Genomic DNA, 15924 nt, shown 5'->3' on the forward strand with positions numbered 1-15924 from the left:
AGAAAATTAAAATCAGAAATTAGGATTAAATTCCGCTGGGTGGTTCCAAGGTCACAATTAAAAAACATATACTTATTTATTTTTATATTATTTATTTCTTGGTAATTATCATCTCTGATTTATTCTGGATTAAGGGGCTTTTATTTATTTCTTCTAGCTTTCCGTTCCTCCGGTGAACGCATGAAGCTTCTAGAAAGAGAGAAGGGATCCGCTCTCACGTGCACGCACCCCCTCACGTGCACGCCCGCCTTCAGCCCCCCCCCTCACACACACACACACATGTGACTTCAGGGACAGGTCATATGACCTCCCAGTGTGAGGAGAACCCCCCCCCCGACACACACACACACACACACACACACACACACACTCGATGGTGCAGATCTCAAGAACCAGTAAAGCCATTGCACAGTTTGCTCCTCCTGGTCCCGAGATGGCGTTGTTATGGTTACAGTACTGGCAGTCATGTGATCACAACCGCAGCCCCCCCACCCGTTATTACATCTTAATAAATGTGCCTTTTCATTTGAGTAATCAATACCTTATCATTTACAAGTAACTCTGTATTTAAGTACTTTACTTTGACTTTTCGGGGTTATTGATTTCTGCCGATGTGCATATTTTTCCAGATGTACGTATTTATGAGTTCCAAAGTACTGGATGGGATATTTTTCCTGTTTTATTTATTTATGGAGATATTTATTCCGATCCTTTATTTTTCTGCAGACAGGTTTTTATCCTCCGTGCTGTCTTACTTCTGACTTTGTGCCAACGTGCTGCTTTGAGGTGTTACATATCGTGGGTTTGGATCGTTATTAAACCCTCACTCTATATTTTACCTCCGGCTGACGCCTGTCCTTCGCCTTTGCCAGTCACAGGGTCGCCGCGGCCAATCGGGGCCGAGGGGCGGAGCCTAACCAGGAAGGGCCGGCCGACGTTCGCGGGGCGAGGACGTCCGACCGTCGGACCTCTCCTTCACGCCTGCATCCACTGGACCGGGACCAGGGGAGGAACATGGAGAACCCACACAGAGAACATGGAGAACCCAGAGAGAACATGGAGAACATGGAGAACCCAGGGAGAACATGGAGAACATGGAGAACTCACACGGAGAACATGGAGAACCCAGAGAGAACATGGAGAACCCAGGGAGAACATGGAGAACTCACATGGAGAACATGGAGAACTCACATGGAGAACATGGAGAACCCAGAGAGAACATGGAGAACTCACTCGGAGAACATGGAGAACCCAGAGAGAACATGGAGAACATGGAGAACCCAGGGAGAACATGGAGAACATGGAGAACTCACATGGAGAACATGGAGAACATGGAGAACTCACATGGAGAACATGGAGAACCCAGGGAGAACATGGAGAACTCACATGGAGAACCCAGAGAGAACATGGGAGAACCCAGGGAGAACATGGAGAACATGGAGAACTCACATGGAGAACATGGAGAACTCACATGGAGAACATGGAGAACCCAGAGAGAACATGGAGAACTCACATTGAGAACTCACACGGAGAACATGGAGAACTCACACAGAGAACATGGAAAACCCAGGGAGAACATGGAGAACATGGAGAACTCACACGGAGAACATGGAGAACCCAGGGAGTACATGGAGAACCCAGGGAGAATATGGAGGATTCACACGGGGAAAACCTGGAGAACCCACAGATGCCATATGTGACCAGGAGACAACCCAGGCAGGAGAACATGGAGACTCCTTATATTCAGAACCAAGGCAGGAGAACTTGGAGCTCCTTCTCAGAGAAAACTCATGCAGGAGAACCTGGACCTCCTCACATTGAGAACCCAGACAGGAGAACCTGGACCTCCTCACATTGAGAACCCAGACAGGAGAACCTGGACCTCCTCACAGAGAAGCTCCTCGGCCAGACGGTGACAGGAGTCCAGGCCGTTGATAAATTCTACACGTGGAAGGAGGAGAACATCAGGACCACCTTGTACCTGAGGATGAGCTTTAATCCATAAAAGTACATATGAAGAACGTGAGCTGGTTCTCCACCAGAGGGGTGGAGGTGGATCTACTGGCCGGCGTGCATGTGCTGCCTCTTGTGCTTGAGGATCTCAGTAGAGGTGAGGGTCAGGTCTTCGTGGCAGACGTCGCAGTGATAGACCCTGGTGAGCCTGGAGACGGAGGAGGAGACGCTTCCTTCTCCGGCCGGCCCTGGAGACCAGCAGAGGGAACCGTCGGTAAAAAACGCGAGGAGGACCTTCTATCTCCGTCTTTTGGTCGCCGCGGTAACGCCGCTTTCTGACCTTCCTCGGCTGGCTGCGGTTCCCCCGGCGGCCTGCAGGAGGCCTGGTGCTGCATGCGCTCCAGCGGCGTCAGCGGCAGGTAGAGGTCGCAGTGAGGGCAGCTCCAGAAGGTCCGCAGACAATCGCTGTAAAGGTCTCTGGAGTCCTGAAGGACACACAGGAGACCAGGGCTGAAGATGGTGAAGGTCAGAGCGGCCAGGGTTTCATCCCTGCGGTGACATCACGAGGAGAACTGGACCGTCCGGATGAACGTCTGCTTCTTCAAACACACACAGGCTTTTGGATCATGAGAGGGAGATGGAGAACCTGGAGGGAACCAAAGCTGGAGAACATGGAGAACCAGGGCGGGAGAACACGGAGATCCCCCAAGTGTTTGTGGGACACCTCCCCCTGTGGCCAGGTGAGCGTTAGGCTCCGCCCCCTCAGGACAGACATGAACATTCCCATCCATTCCAGAACCACCTTCTCGCACGGAGGTCCTACTCACAGCCAGACAGTTGTAGGTGAAGAAGGCGGAGACGCGTTGTCCTCCTTTGATGGGGTCGGGTTTAGGCTCCGCCCCCGGGAACGGCGGCTTCACGGCGGCGGCGAGCGGCGCCCCGTCCTGGGCGCGCGGGCCGACGTACAGGTTCTGGTTCTGCAGGGCGGTGAGCCTCCGCAGGCTGTAGCGCACCTGGAGATGGGACGATTAGCACCTAGCTGGCGCGACGTGAACTTCCACCTCCGCGGCGCCGGGGGAGGTCACCTCGTTGTAGAGCAGAAAGCGGACCAGCCCATCGCTCAGCTTCCGGGTGGTTCCGCGGGACACCCCGCCGGGCTCGTCCCCCAGCTGGGCCAGCAGGAGCCGCTCCCACTCGGACCTCAGGCTCAGAGCGGTGGACACCACCCTGAGGGCCTCCTCGGGTTCCCGCAGCTCCACCTCCAGCCAGCCGTCCACCACCAGACGGGTGCAGTCGGCGTTGCTGTCCAAGGAGTTGGACACCAGCAGCAGAACCTGCGGAGGACGCCGTTAGAACGGTGGAGGTTCGGTCCGGCAACCCGGACGATGACGTTCCTCACCTGGAGAGCAGGAACACGCAAGCAGTTGCTTAGATACGGCCTGTTGGTCTCCAGCAGGGTGACGAAGGCCAGCATCTGGTGCTTGCAGCCGTCCCTCCGCTCCGGCCCTGGATGGACCACGGAGAGATAAGGTGACGCTCACAGATCTGGACCGCGTCCTCCAGGCCGGGACCGGGCGTTTTACCCGTCGGTCCGGAGTCGTCCGGAGGGACCAGCGCCTCCGGGTCGGTGGCGAACACGCTGGTTGGGTGGAGGACCACCCCGTGTTTGCTCCTGGTGTGGAACACCTGGTCCGAGTCCTTGCGGGTGGAGTTGTGCTCGTCGGGCAGCGCCAGCTGCGGGTAGAGGCCGCGGCAGAGCAGGAGCTTCAGCAGCGCCTGCTGCTTGGAGCTCAGGTCCCGGCCCACGGCGTCCCGCAGCTCCGACACGTCGTGCCGCAGCTGGAACTTCACCTCCTGCGAGGAGCGGACAGAACCTCCGTGAGCCCCGAATGCTCTCTTCCGCGCCGCCGTCGATCTCCGTCCTCACCTGGATGTCCACGTCCTGGCCGGGTTTCTCCTTCCTCCTCCTCCTCCTCCCCCGGCCGGCCTCCTCCGTGTCCGAGCCCGAGGAGACGCCGCCCTCCTGGTCCTCCAGACGCAGGACTTTGCGGCGGCCGCCCTCCTGCTGCTCGTGGTCCCTCTTCATCTGGTGGAGCTTCCTCCTCTCCGTCAGCTTCTCCCGGCGCCGCTCGCGGTCGGCGCCGTGGCGGGCGCCGTCGTCCGATTCCAACAGGCCGTGGCTCTTCAGGAGGTCCTGTCGGCGGAGACGGCGGTCAGACGGCGTGGTCGGCGAGAAGGGGGCGGAGCCTCCGCGTCGACGGCGCCTGCCTTAAACTGCCGCCGGAGGTTGACCATCTCGTAGAGCCGCTGCTCCTCCACGCCTCGCCGCCGGCACCACTTCCTGGAGGCGCCGCCGCGCTCTCCCTTCACCTGGGCGCCACGCGGGGAAACATTTATGAAAAACAAAACAAAACAAAAAAAAAAAAACCTGCTGGCCCCACCCACCTCCACCCACCTCCACCCAGGCGTTGAAGGTGTTGAGGAGGGTGAAGGGGTCGCCCTGGTTGCTTAGCAACGGCTGGCGGGCGGTGGCGCAGTCCGGGTTGTGCTCGGCGCTGCGGAGGAACGGCGACTGGACGCTGAGCGCCGCCGCCACCGTCAGCACCGGCTCCACCAGGCCGAAGATGGAGCCCAGAACCAGCATCTTCCCTGAGGAGACACTCACAGGAGGTCAGAACCCTCGACCTTTGACCCCTGAGGCGAGGCGGGGGGAGTCCTACCGATGACCACGTCCACAGGAAGCTGCGCCAGAAGGGTCCCGATGGAGGTGAGATGGCCGCGGGCGTCCAGGGCGCCCTGCTCTTTCAGGTACGTGACGGCCGTCTGGATGCTGCTGGCCGGCGGCGGGTCGATGAAGGAGAAGGACAGGGGGTCTCCGAGGTCCATGCTCTTCATCTGCAGGGGACAGGAGGAGATGTGGCTCCAGGAGGGAGGAGGTTCCTGGAGGGGTTCCTCACCTGAAGGACCAGGGAGTCCAGGGCCACGCGGTGGATCTCCGGCACCGGATAGGCAGCGAAGGCGTCGTAGTCGGACTGGGCGTAGAGGCGGTAGCAGACGCCCGGGCCCGTCCGGCCCGCTCGGCCCTTCCTCTGCTCCGAGCTGGCTCTGCTGATCCAGAACTCCTGCAGACGCTGCATCTTCGCCTTGGGGTCGAAGCTCATCTCCTTCACCTTCCCTGGAGATGGAGACGCTTCGGGTGAGACCGGGCTTGAGAGGCGGGGTTTAACCCGGCCGTCAATCAAATGGAGAACTTCGACCGCTCTCTTTTTCAAGGGGGTTGGAGGAAGATGGAGAACCTGGATGGACCTCCACATCTAGACAACCAAGTCAGTTAAGCTACTGCTGATTTTTGGACTGATGATTGAGAACATGGTGAGAACCCAGGCACGGGAATAGGAGGAGAACCATGTAGAAAGAAACAAGCTAAGCTACGAGCTATTTCTGGACCGAACATGGGCATGACATGCAGAACAAACCCGGGTAGGCGAACCTGGAGAGCCCAGGTAGAAAGAACCGAGTCAGAAAATGAACTTGGTTAGAACCCAGGCGGGAGAACATGAGGAGAATTCGGATTAGAACCCGAGTTCTTACCCGAGTCGACGACAAAGCGCACCCCGTCGATGGTGACGGAGGTTTCTGCGATGTTGGTGGAGATGATGCACTTCCTGATGCCGGGTGGAGCGATGTCAAACACCTGAGGACCAACGGGAGGACAGAATGTCAGACCGCCGTCGCCGTTGTCACGGCGACCCTAGACCAATGGGGCCGTGCCTTGTCCTGCAGGGCCAGGGAGAGGGTGCTGTGCAGCGGCAGGACGATCCAGCGTCGCGTGTGCGTGGCGTACACCTGGCAGGCCTCCTGGACGGCGCCGATCTCCGCCACGCCGCTGAGGAACAGCAGCAGGTCGCCGCGTTCCTCCGGAGGGTAGCGCTGGTCGATGGCCTGCAGGACGCGCAGGTAGGGCCTCGGGTCCAGCTTCTCCGAGCGCGAGGCCTGCTCCTCGGGGGGGATGGGCTGGTATATCACCTGAACGCGGCAGAGGGAACGGGTCATCTCTGAGTTCAGGACCGCTTCTTCGGGCCCAGAAGGTGGCCGAGGTATCTGACCTGGATCGGGAACAGCCTGCCGGGCACCTGCATCACGGGGGCTTCATCGAAGTAGTCGGAGAAGAGCTTGATGTTGATGGTGGCGGACATCAGGACGAGGCGCAGCTCGGGCCGCTCGGCGAGCAGAGAACGCAGCACGCCGAGAAGGAAGTCGCAGTGGAGGTGCCTCTCGTGGACTTCATCCACGATCAGAACCTGGTACTGGGCCAGGGTCCCGTCCTGCTGGATCTGCCGCAGCAGCAGACCTTCTGTCAGGAACAGCAGGCGGGTGGCTGTGGTCCGCGTGGTCTCGAAGCGGATCTGGTACCCGACCTGGAAAACACGGCAATAGGGGTGTCAAGGCCATGTCTGAACATCACGGCCGCTCTTTACTGCCGTGATGGACCGTCGCGTATCTCCGCCTGCTTCCTCCGACCACTAGATGTCCCACTCGGACTCGTTCGTGTTCTTCCAAGCACGTCCACCCTCTCATTCACACCTGCAGGTTTTGAATGTGGGAGGAAGACGGAGAACCTGGGAACCTCCTTGCTGTGACCTGTGAAGAAGCGTGCAGCTCCTGATATTTGTTTGCTATACAGCAGGGATGTCAAACTCATTTTCACAGAGAGTTAAAAGTTTCAACTCAATGTAACCTACTCCTTAATGTTAAATAATTCTGACTTTATCACTCATTCAAATGCCAAATGTTATCAACGCATTTGCATAGATGTTTACCAGTTGCTCTGTTGCAAAGCTAGTTTCACTGCTGCTGTGTTTTTGGATGAAGCTTTTGAGAACACATTCTGCTGTAGTCGTAGTTTGGCTCTTAATTTTTGGACAGTTTGTTGTTTGTTTCTAGAAGGCTAACTTTAGCATACTTAGCTCCGTGTTTGGTGATGTGATGTAGCTTGTACTCTTTCACAACAGACGCTGCCACATAACACAGAAAACACAGTTTTCTCCTTGAGGCACAAACATGTACTGGCCTTCCCAACTTTCTTCTTCCATCAGCATCAACTTTTCTCTTCCTGGACATTTAGGGATCATTTGTATTTCTCAATTCCACTTGTAGAAAATGACATGGATGTGAATACACTGTGATCTAATTGGCGGGATGCCGACGCCTCGCCGGTAACATGATCGGCATGAATTGCATTTGACTTATTTCTTTTAAGACATTCAGACCTTTTAAGATGTTCTTGCAGACCATGTAAAATGGCGTGGCAGCCCACATATGGCCCGCGGGCCTTGTGTTTGACACATGCCATACAGTATTCAATACTTTTTTTGGGAGTACTTTCAGAGTATTTGGCAACAGACCTTGGAGCCATACTGATTCAGGCTCTCGAAGCTGACCCTCTTCGCCAGGGAGATGCAGGCGATCCTTCTAGGCTGGGTGCAGGCTATGTGCGTGAAGCCTGCGGACAGGAGGTACTGGGGCACCTGGGTGGACTTTCCACAGCCCGTGTCGCCGGCCACTACGACCACGGAGTGGCGCCGCACCAGCTCCACGATCCGGTCGCGGTACTGGAAGATGGGCAGGGCCCGCTGCTCCCGCCGCAGCTTGGAAAGCTTGCAGAAGCTCTGTTTCTGAGTGAAGTCCAGGAAGTGGAGAAGGGTCGAGCGGAAGTCCGAGATCTCCTCGGACCCCGGACCGGAAGAGCCGCGTCTGCCCCTGGGCTCCGGCTTCCCAAGACGCTTCTCGACGTCCGCGGTGCACACGGACACGTTGATGCGGTACCGCGGGTCGTAATCTCTGGGCAGATCCAACGATACCGCCCCGGTCTCCCTGCGGCCCGGGGCCCCGTCCCGATCCACGCCGGACCCGGAGCCGCGCATGTCCCGCTTGGACCTAAAGTTCTGGAAGCGGTCGAAAAAGGCCCAGAAGTCTTTGTGCTCCGGGCTGCCGGCTTGAATGTAGTCCTGCGGCCTGAAAAATATCTCGTCCAGCTGGGCTCGGCACTGCGGGCTGTACCAGTCCCAGCCCCGGTCCGGATCCATGGTCCCAGTTCTTAGCTTCAGCTACCACCCCGTAGTTTTAGCTAGCGCTAGCACGACTAACCCGACACGGTAGCATGGAGAAATACTAAACCACAGGTCACGAACAACCCATTTAAAAAGCGATAGAATGACCCGGAAATGTTTAGAAAATAAAAATAAAAATGCGTTCTATCGTGACGCCAAGGGAATAGAAACCTGGTTAAGCGAGCGGAGAGAAGTGTACATATCCACTGGGTTGTCTTGCCTGTTTTGGCCGGGCGGAAGAATAACACTGTAGGACCACTTCCGGTCCGGCTGGATAAAAGGTCCGGTGGAAAGAGTGCACAATGGTTCCGGATGTACAAAAGCGGAAAGCGATCCTCTTATTATGTAGTTTATTTTTTTCTATTAGACTTTGAAAAAAAAAATGCGTAAAAGTATACATAGTTTCACTATGTGAATGGCTGTCTATATATTAACATGTTCAATTGTGAAGGGGAAACATGCTGCAGGAACAAAATACCATAATCCCTTTAAAACAAAAGCCCTATTCACATAAAATATTAAAATTAAGCGTTTACATTTATTGGCCTGATCAGTGATTGGTCAAGTATGTGTGACACACCAAGTTGACTTATTTGTGTTTAAAAAAGGTACGATGAACACAAAGTCCTACATGTAAGACACAGTCTAAGGACCGCAGAATAAGGAGGGAAAGAAAATAATGTACATAGAAATAGCTGTGCTGGAATTTAATATTTGCCAGTGCAGTGATTAGCAAGAAGGTCACTGGTTGGGTTTCTGTATGGAGTTTCTATGGTCTCCATGTCTCTGCATGGGGTTCTTGCAGGTTCCTTTCACAGTCCAGAACATCCAGGTGACCCTAGATCTTCCAGACCTGTGAATGAGAAAGGGAATGGCTGTGTTTCCTTAAATGACGTGTGAATGGTTGTTTGAACATGTAGCCCTGTGATTGGTCCAGTGAACACCGCCTCTCATCCAATCACAGCAGTCCTGAGTGCAGGATGTTCTACATAATAATATGGTAAATTAAGATTAAGATGAGGGATTTTTTACAACACAGAGAGGAGACGACTTGCGACAGAGGTAAATCTGTCTAAAAAAAATTTATTTCATAGAACCAAAAAAAAAATTTACATTTAAAACATTATTTTAAAAACATCTATAAAATACACATATGCACAAATCTAAAATCACCTCATCAAACAAGAGCTCTGCGTCCAGTTGAAAATACACCCAAGTCACAAAATTTACAGGTCGCTTCGCTCAAGTCGATGATTTAGGGGGGAAAAAAAAACAAAAAAAACAGTGAATGCATACAAGATACCAAGCCATAGGAGGTAGGTCAGATTGAACTTGCTGATCTCGCTTCAGGTCAGGTCTAAGAGTGAGCGGCAGCAAGGGGAGCATGGGAGGAGTGCGATGGTGACCCCCTAGCGGAAGCATACAAGGTGGATCCAGAGTTCCTATGTCGGGCGTCCAGCTGTAACAATCACGTCTCCATGCACTCGCGGGACCGTCGGGTCTCGGCGCGGCCAAAATCCAAAGACACGACAAAAAAAAAACAACACACGTGTATTTACATCTCATCAACCCGACCCCGGTGACGGGGAGGAGGTGCAGGCAAACACCGCCGCTGCCCGTCGAGTCCTTTTCGGTGTCCGCCCGACCCGTCGGAGCATCTTCACACGCCCGTCTTTTCCTTGATCCAGCCTCGGAATTTGGTGACGACGGTGTAGATCCCGGGTTTGTTCCTGCGGGCGCAGCCGTCGCCCCAGCTCACCACGCCGGCCAGGAACATCCGGTTCCCCGTGGAACTGGAGAGCGGGCCGCCCGAGTCCCCCTGGCCGAGACACAAAGACGGTAGGGGACGGGGCGTCAGGGAGTTCTCGCTCAGCTAAGAAGGTCCCCGGTGGGGAGAAGAAGTCCTACCTGGCATGCGTCCACGCCGCCGCTCAGCACTCCGGCGCACATCATCCTGGACGTGATCTGCCCGGCCATCAGGTCGTAGCACACCGTATGGTTGATGATCCGGACCTGCGCCTTCTGCAGAACCGTCGCTGCGAATCCTGAAAGGGAGGCAGCGCTTGTTGCGGAGGAGCTTTCGGGAGGACGAGGAGCGAAGACGCCGAGTCGACTCACCTCCTTCCCGGACGGCGCCCCAGCCGCTGATCCACACGGTGCTCCCGGTGGGGAAGTCGTGCTGCGGGGACGGCAGGCATACGGGCCGGATGTAGTCGGTGTAGGTGACGGGGCTGTCCAGCTCCATCAGGGCGATGTCGTTGTCGAAGCTGTACGCGTTGTAGTTGGGGTGGGGAATGATCTGCCTCAGGTTCCTCTTCACCGCAGAGCCCAACATGCCCTGCGTGTGGAGGCCGAGGTATGCTTCCCAGGTGGAAGGCTGGGAGTACCTGAGGACCAGAACACGTCCAGAGGTCATTCGTTGTCTAAACTTCTTCTGCTGGGTCGAAGTGACACCTGGGGTTTAACCTGGGCGGGTCACCGGTCGATCACAGGGCCACGAGTGGAAACATTCACGATGGACAGATCAGTCTTCAGAGAACTTGAAGGCCGCTTTTGGACTGAAGACGGAGAACCTGGAGTACCCAGGCAGGAGAACACGGACTACCCAGACCGGAAGAACATGTTCTAAACATCTAGTGGGCTCCAATGCTGGACGTTTCTTTACTTTAAAAAAGATAAAACCAAAGACGTTCGCCGGTAAAACAGTGCTTGCTGGACCTCAGACCACATTTCATAGTTGTTCCAGCAGGTTCTAGCAGGGTCTGTGGCTCTGACGGACAGCAGATATTGAGGACATCACCTCCTGACCGCTGGACGGCGTGAACACGTTGAGATTTCAAGGAAGTCAAGCGACGTCGTTCGACGTCTCAGAAACTCAGGCGTGTATTGGATTCTGGACAATAACATCTGTAGGAGCTCAAAGTGCTTCCCCTCTACGGACAAAGAAGGAGGTGTGAAACGGCATCTGTGGTTACCTGGTCTTGCCGTCGTCCTGGACGCAGTGCGCGGCGGTGACCAGCCAGCGCGGGCTGATGACGGACGCCCCGCACACGTGTCCGGAGCCCTTCACGTGCAGGCTGACCTGCCAGGGAAATTCCCCGGCCTCCGCGTCCTGACCACCCACGATGCGCGACGTCTTGAACATGCTCCTCCCGCAGTCTGCGAGGCCAAAACAAGGGGAATCACTAGGTGTTACGGAAAAGTGGGCAGGTCAGGAAGGCCGTCTTCGGCGTGACGTTGACGTTCCGTTCCTGTCGTACCGCAGTTCTCCTCGTCGGATCCGTCCTCGCAGTCCCGGGTGCCGTCGCATTCCGGGTTCACCTTGCTGATGCATTTGTTGTTCTTGCAGCGGTAAGAGAGGTCGGTGCAGCTGGAAGAAGAACCTGCAGGAAGGAAACGGAGTACGAGCCTCTTAGATACTTGTGCACCCGTTCTGACGGAGTACTCTGAGTACTCCGAATTCCCCAGGTACTGAGAACCACATGATCTGATGCCCGACTTGATCCAGCACTTCATTATCTACACCAGTGATTCTTAACCAAAGGGCCAAACTTGGGCCCCGAGCGCCACCTAGTGGGCCACAAAAATAATCTGTTTAGTACATGCGGGCCGCGAGGCTGCGGGACGCAATAACAACTCCCGACCATGTGGTGGCGCTAATGCATCAGTCAGTTGTTACTTTAACCAGCTCCATAAATAAGGAGAAGACACTCAGCTAGCTGGAAACAAACAAGATGGAGAAATATTTAAAACGAAAAAATGAAGACGACCCCCCCGCCAAAAAGTACATTTTTGCGCAAGTACAATCATTAAGTACGGCTTCGTAAACGGAGGTAGCGAGGCAGTGGCGAGAGCCCAGTGTGTGAAGTGTGTGTTAACGCTGGCTAACGAAGCACTGAAGCCGTCGAAACTACAGCGGCACCTGGAGACCGAGCATCCGACGCTTGTGGGAAAGCCGGTGGAATTTTTCAAGAGACAAGAAGACGGGCTGCAGATGCAGAAAAGATGGATCGTGTCACTGACTGGCAACTCTAAACGTGCACTGAAAGCTAGCTAGCTCGTAGCCAGACGCGTGGCACAAAGTAAGAAACCATTCACCATAATTATAAACCTATACAGTGTATATATATTAAATAATACATATTAGATAATATATATAATATATAAAAAATAATATGTAAAATCATATTTAATGGGCCCTGGGCCACTCTGTACTGAAAAAAATGGGCCTCAGGGTCAGAAAGGTGAAGAACTCCTGATCTACACCACATGTCCAGCAGGGGGATCCAAACCCACTGTCACCGCTGCAATGGGCGGGGCTTAACCTGGATATACCAGCTGTCAATCCACGGAGTCTTCATCAACCTGCTCACTGTTTTTGGACCGTGGCAGGAAGTCGGAGAACCTGGAGAGAACCTGGGCAGGAGAACACGGGAGACTCCGGACAAGCATGACCACAACCCTTGGGCAAACCCCTGACAGGAGAACCCAATCAACCGGGAGCGTTCCTTTCCGGAGCGCTAACTCCTGCACCGACTTGCTAAACCACCGTCTTGTGTGTTACTAGATGTTGTCGGACTTTATTTGCAGCCATGTTTCATGGAAGAAGAAAAAGAAGAGGTTGGAGTTTTACCTCTGCCGCAGTCGAGCTCGTCCGACCCGTCGCCGCAGTCGTTCCTCCCGTCGCAACGCTTCTTCTCGGAAACGCAGTTGTTGTTCTTGCAGGTGAGCTCACCCGAGCGACACCCGCCTGGAAGAGGAACAGAAACCGACATGAAGAAAACCAAAGAAAAGGATCCCTGATTTTGTGCCGACGGATGTTCTTACCGCAGCCCTGCTCGTCGGTTCTGTCGCCGCAGTCGTCGACGCCGTCGCAGCTCCAGAACTTGGGCTTACACAAGCCGTTCTTACATTTGATGGTCGTCGCAGGGCAAACTGCCGGATTTAGGGGAAAGTTAATGCTCTTGGAAGTAGTCCGTTCCCCCGGTTTGGGAACGGACTACTTCCCGATTAAGTCCGTTTCCGTCGTCGAGGACGTAGAAGTGGCGTGGGTAGCTAACGTTCTTGAATGAGTAGAACAGAATTCAATTGGGGAAATCTCTATTGGAAGCAGTGTCATCAGCATAGAGGTGCACTTTTCTAGGCTACCCTGAGCAGGGAGTGGCTTCAATACAGCAAAGAAAGCTTTTATTTTGGCGGGTCAAGGTTTCTGACGGGAACATTTGATACCGCTGTGATTGGCAGGTGGAAAAAAAAGGGGGCGGGTTTAGGGTACGTACTGCAGCTGAGCTCGTCGCTTAAGTCACCGCAGTCGTTCCAGCCGTCGCAGCGGAGCGTGTTGGCGATGCAGCGTTGGTTTTTGCACTGGAACTGCTTGGGACAGGCTGAGGACACACACACACACACACACACACACACACACACATGAGATGAAATAATTAAAATCACCCGTCCCAAGATGAAACAGTCGGCGCGCCCGCCGCTCACGGTCGGTGACGTCGATGGCCTCGAACTCGGCGAAGAAACCCCGGTCCACGTAGGAGGCGTCGGAGAAGAACAGCACGCTCATCTGGTTGTCCTTGCTGGTTGCTGTCACCGTCCCGTCGGGCTGCTCCCCGCAGAACCTGGAGCAGAACACAGCACACCATGGAGCTCTAGAAGGTCGACCCCTCCGCGAAGCATACCGTGATCATTCCGGAAGACCCACTTCTTTTTGTTGATCTCCACGTAGTCTTTGCCACAGTCGCTGCCGTATCTATGGCCGGGCTCGGACAGCAGGAACTTCTTGAAGGTCACCTTCACCGCCTTCCCTTCGGACACCTTCGAGGTCGACGGACACACACTCGTCAAGCATTTCCCCGAGTGGCTCTTTCTTCTCGTGCCTTCATTTCGAATGCCCAAAAGTTCCAGAGTTTCCTCCGAACCCCCGGAGAAGAGACGCCGCCGACTGTCTTACCTTGATGGACCACTGGCAGGAGGTTCTAGGCGGGTAGTAGTTTGGGTAGTTGGGGGAGGAGAAGGTACCCTTGTTCCCGGTCAGCTTCCCCCCGCAGACTAGTTCTGGTCAGAGCATTGGAGATGGTTCGATGTGGATGTCAGATGGAGATGTTTAGATGTCGGCGTCGGACGACGGCGCCGCTCCTACCTGGGCTCCCGCGGCGGACCTGGGAGACCCGCGCCCTGAAACCCGGGTAGTTGTTGACTTCGTTGGTTGCCATGGTGACCAGCATGACGTTGCCGGAGGACATGAACGTCAGCGGCTCGCTGGGCGAGTAGTAGCCGCACATCCTACGAGAAGAAGAGAATGCATGAGGTCCGCCTGTCCCGGTGGAGGTCCAATCACAGCTGTCCACGAGCTGGGAGGCGGGGCTTAACCCTGTCAATCACAGAGACGTGTAACCGACACTTACTCCTGCAGAACACGGCTCTCGATGGTGACCAGGGAGTCGTAGATCTTGACGAAGTCGCTGGTGCAGTTCTCCTCCAGGTTCATGGTGTCGAAGTCCAGCTTGAGGACGTAGTAGGGGTCGGCCCTCAGCTGCCACTCGATGAAGGTGTTGGGGGCGTAAGGCCGGTCCGGGAACCCCGGGGAGTTGATCTGCTCCACGTGATCCAGCTTGGTGTGTTCGGAGAACTTGAATAACCCTGGAACCGACAGTCCACGTCAAACCTCTTACACAGGTTATTACATTGTCATATATGTTATTACATAGTAATAAATGATATTACATAGTCATATATGTTATTACATAGTAATATATGATATTACATTGTCATATATGTTATTACATAGTCATATATGTTATTACATCGTCATATATGTTATTACATTAGTAATAGATGTTATTACATTAGCAACATATAGTAATATATTTTTGTATTCTTATAAAAGAATACGAATAAGAACAAATTTTTGTATCCCGAGGGAAATTGTTGTGCCAGAGTTTCAAGTAAAACGGAACAATAATAAATAATAGTAGGAAATCGTATAAACAGTAAGTAACAGTAAGTAATACAAATAAAACTATAAAGTGTCTAAGTAACACATCAAGGCTATAAAGTGTCTAAAGGTCAAGAGTATGAAAAAATATAGCACATGCAGCTGTTATGAAATAAAATATTGCACAGTTATGAATATATATACAGATAAATTGTTACGATTTACAGTAAGTGGGTGAGATTTTTTTTATATAACGTATATACATGTAATATACACATTAATACATGGTAATATACACATTACATAGTACTCAATATCTATATACATTAGTGCATAGTAATACACATGTAAATACATAGCAATATGTGTATTTACACGGTAACATGTTATTAGATACTATGCATTTTATTACATTGTGATATTCAAGTATCTACATAGTGATACACATGTATTTACATAATGATATGTATGTATAACTGAATTGTACATTTTATATTGTAATATAATTTTTTTTAGATAGTAGTAGAAATGTCCTATACCATAGTAATATATGTATATATGTTATTAGATGGTAATATCCTATTTAATCCCGTAATAACAGTTATTTTTTGCCGGGTAAACCGATAAATCAGACTTACTGTTGAAGGACGTTGAGAGCAAGCGGGAGTCCAGTTCTGTTCGGGGAGGAAGAAACGCAAACGTTAATCTGGAAAAACCCGACACACACACACACACACACACACACACACAGAAGAACCCGAGTCCTCGGAGCAGGTCCTCACCCGAGGCCACCACCTCCTCCATGAGCAGGGCGTTCCCGGGCCGGTGGAGGCTGCGCTGCTCCTTGTCCACCAGCTTGTCCATGGCGGCCATGGCGCCGTCCACGGCGGCCTCCTGGCCCCGGGGGACGCTGAACTCCGA

At 53.4% G+C, this 15924-nt stretch overlaps 2 protein-coding genes across 2 annotated transcripts in view; both read right to left on the bottom strand.

Annotated features, from left to right (window-relative positions):
• Positions 1-1978: 1978 nt before the first annotated feature.
• dhx34 (DEAH (Asp-Glu-Ala-His) box polypeptide 34) lies at positions 1979-8186 on the bottom strand. Its single transcript, XM_086165126.1, has 15 exons — positions 7359-8186; positions 6060-6371; positions 5725-5979; positions 5545-5647; positions 4911-5128; positions 4674-4848; positions 4409-4602; positions 4222-4323; positions 3881-4147; positions 3537-3807; positions 3353-3459; positions 3039-3287; positions 2781-2966; positions 2294-2438; positions 1979-2201 (listed from the first exon to the last, which is right to left on the bottom strand). Exons 1-15 carry the CDS (start codon positions 8037-8039, stop codon positions 2059-2061), a joined length of 3408 nt encoding a protein of 1135 aa, XP_086021252.1. The 5' UTR covers positions 8040-8186; the 3' UTR covers positions 1979-2058.
• Positions 8187-9129: 943 nt separating this feature from the next.
• Positions 9130-15924, bottom strand: part of st14a (ST14 transmembrane serine protease matriptase a) — an 11253-nt gene continuing 4458 nt past the window's right edge. Inside the window, exons 5-19 of the mRNA XM_086165127.1 lie at positions 15786-15924; positions 15642-15677; positions 14474-14708; positions 14209-14351; positions 14020-14123; positions 13771-13883; positions 13551-13687; positions 13343-13447; positions 12891-12998; positions 12697-12813; positions 11324-11446; positions 11039-11222; positions 10182-10450; positions 9972-10108; positions 9130-9882 (exon numbers count right to left, since the gene is read on the bottom strand). The exon at positions 15786-15924 is cut by the window's right edge and continues 28 nt beyond it. Of these exons, the coding sequence (XP_086021253.1) occupies positions 9724-9882; positions 9972-10108; positions 10182-10450; positions 11039-11222; positions 11324-11446; positions 12697-12813; positions 12891-12998; positions 13343-13447; positions 13551-13687; positions 13771-13883; positions 14020-14123; positions 14209-14351; positions 14474-14708; positions 15642-15677; positions 15786-15924 (2109 nt within the window). The 3' untranslated portion in view covers positions 9130-9723. The remainder of the gene's footprint in view (positions 9883-9971; positions 10109-10181; positions 10451-11038; positions 11223-11323; positions 11447-12696; positions 12814-12890; positions 12999-13342; positions 13448-13550; positions 13688-13770; positions 13884-14019; positions 14124-14208; positions 14352-14473; positions 14709-15641; positions 15678-15785) is intronic.

This window comes from Fistularia commersonii, chromosome 18, assembly GCF_037954325.1.
Source record: "Fistularia commersonii isolate RoL2024-O1a breed Wild chromosome 18, RoL_Fcom_v1.0, whole genome shotgun sequence".
Lineage (NCBI taxonomy): Eukaryota > Metazoa > Chordata > Actinopteri > Syngnathiformes > Fistulariidae > Fistularia > Fistularia commersonii.

Excerpts from the sequence above, each read along its gene's own strand:
- dhx34 (XM_086165126.1), bottom strand. The coding sequence starts at position 8,039 with ATGGATCCGGACCGGGGCTGGGACTGGTACAGCCCGCAGTGCCGAGCC. Across the intron at positions 3,808-3,880 it reads GCCAGGACGTGGACATCCAG|GAGGTGAAGTTCCAGCTGCG; the intron begins GTGAGGACGGAG and ends CGCTCCTCGCAG. Across the intron at positions 3,288-3,352 it reads TGCGTGTTCCTGCTCTCCAG|GTTCTGCTGCTGGTGTCCAA; the intron begins GTGAGGAACGTC and ends CGTCCTCCGCAG.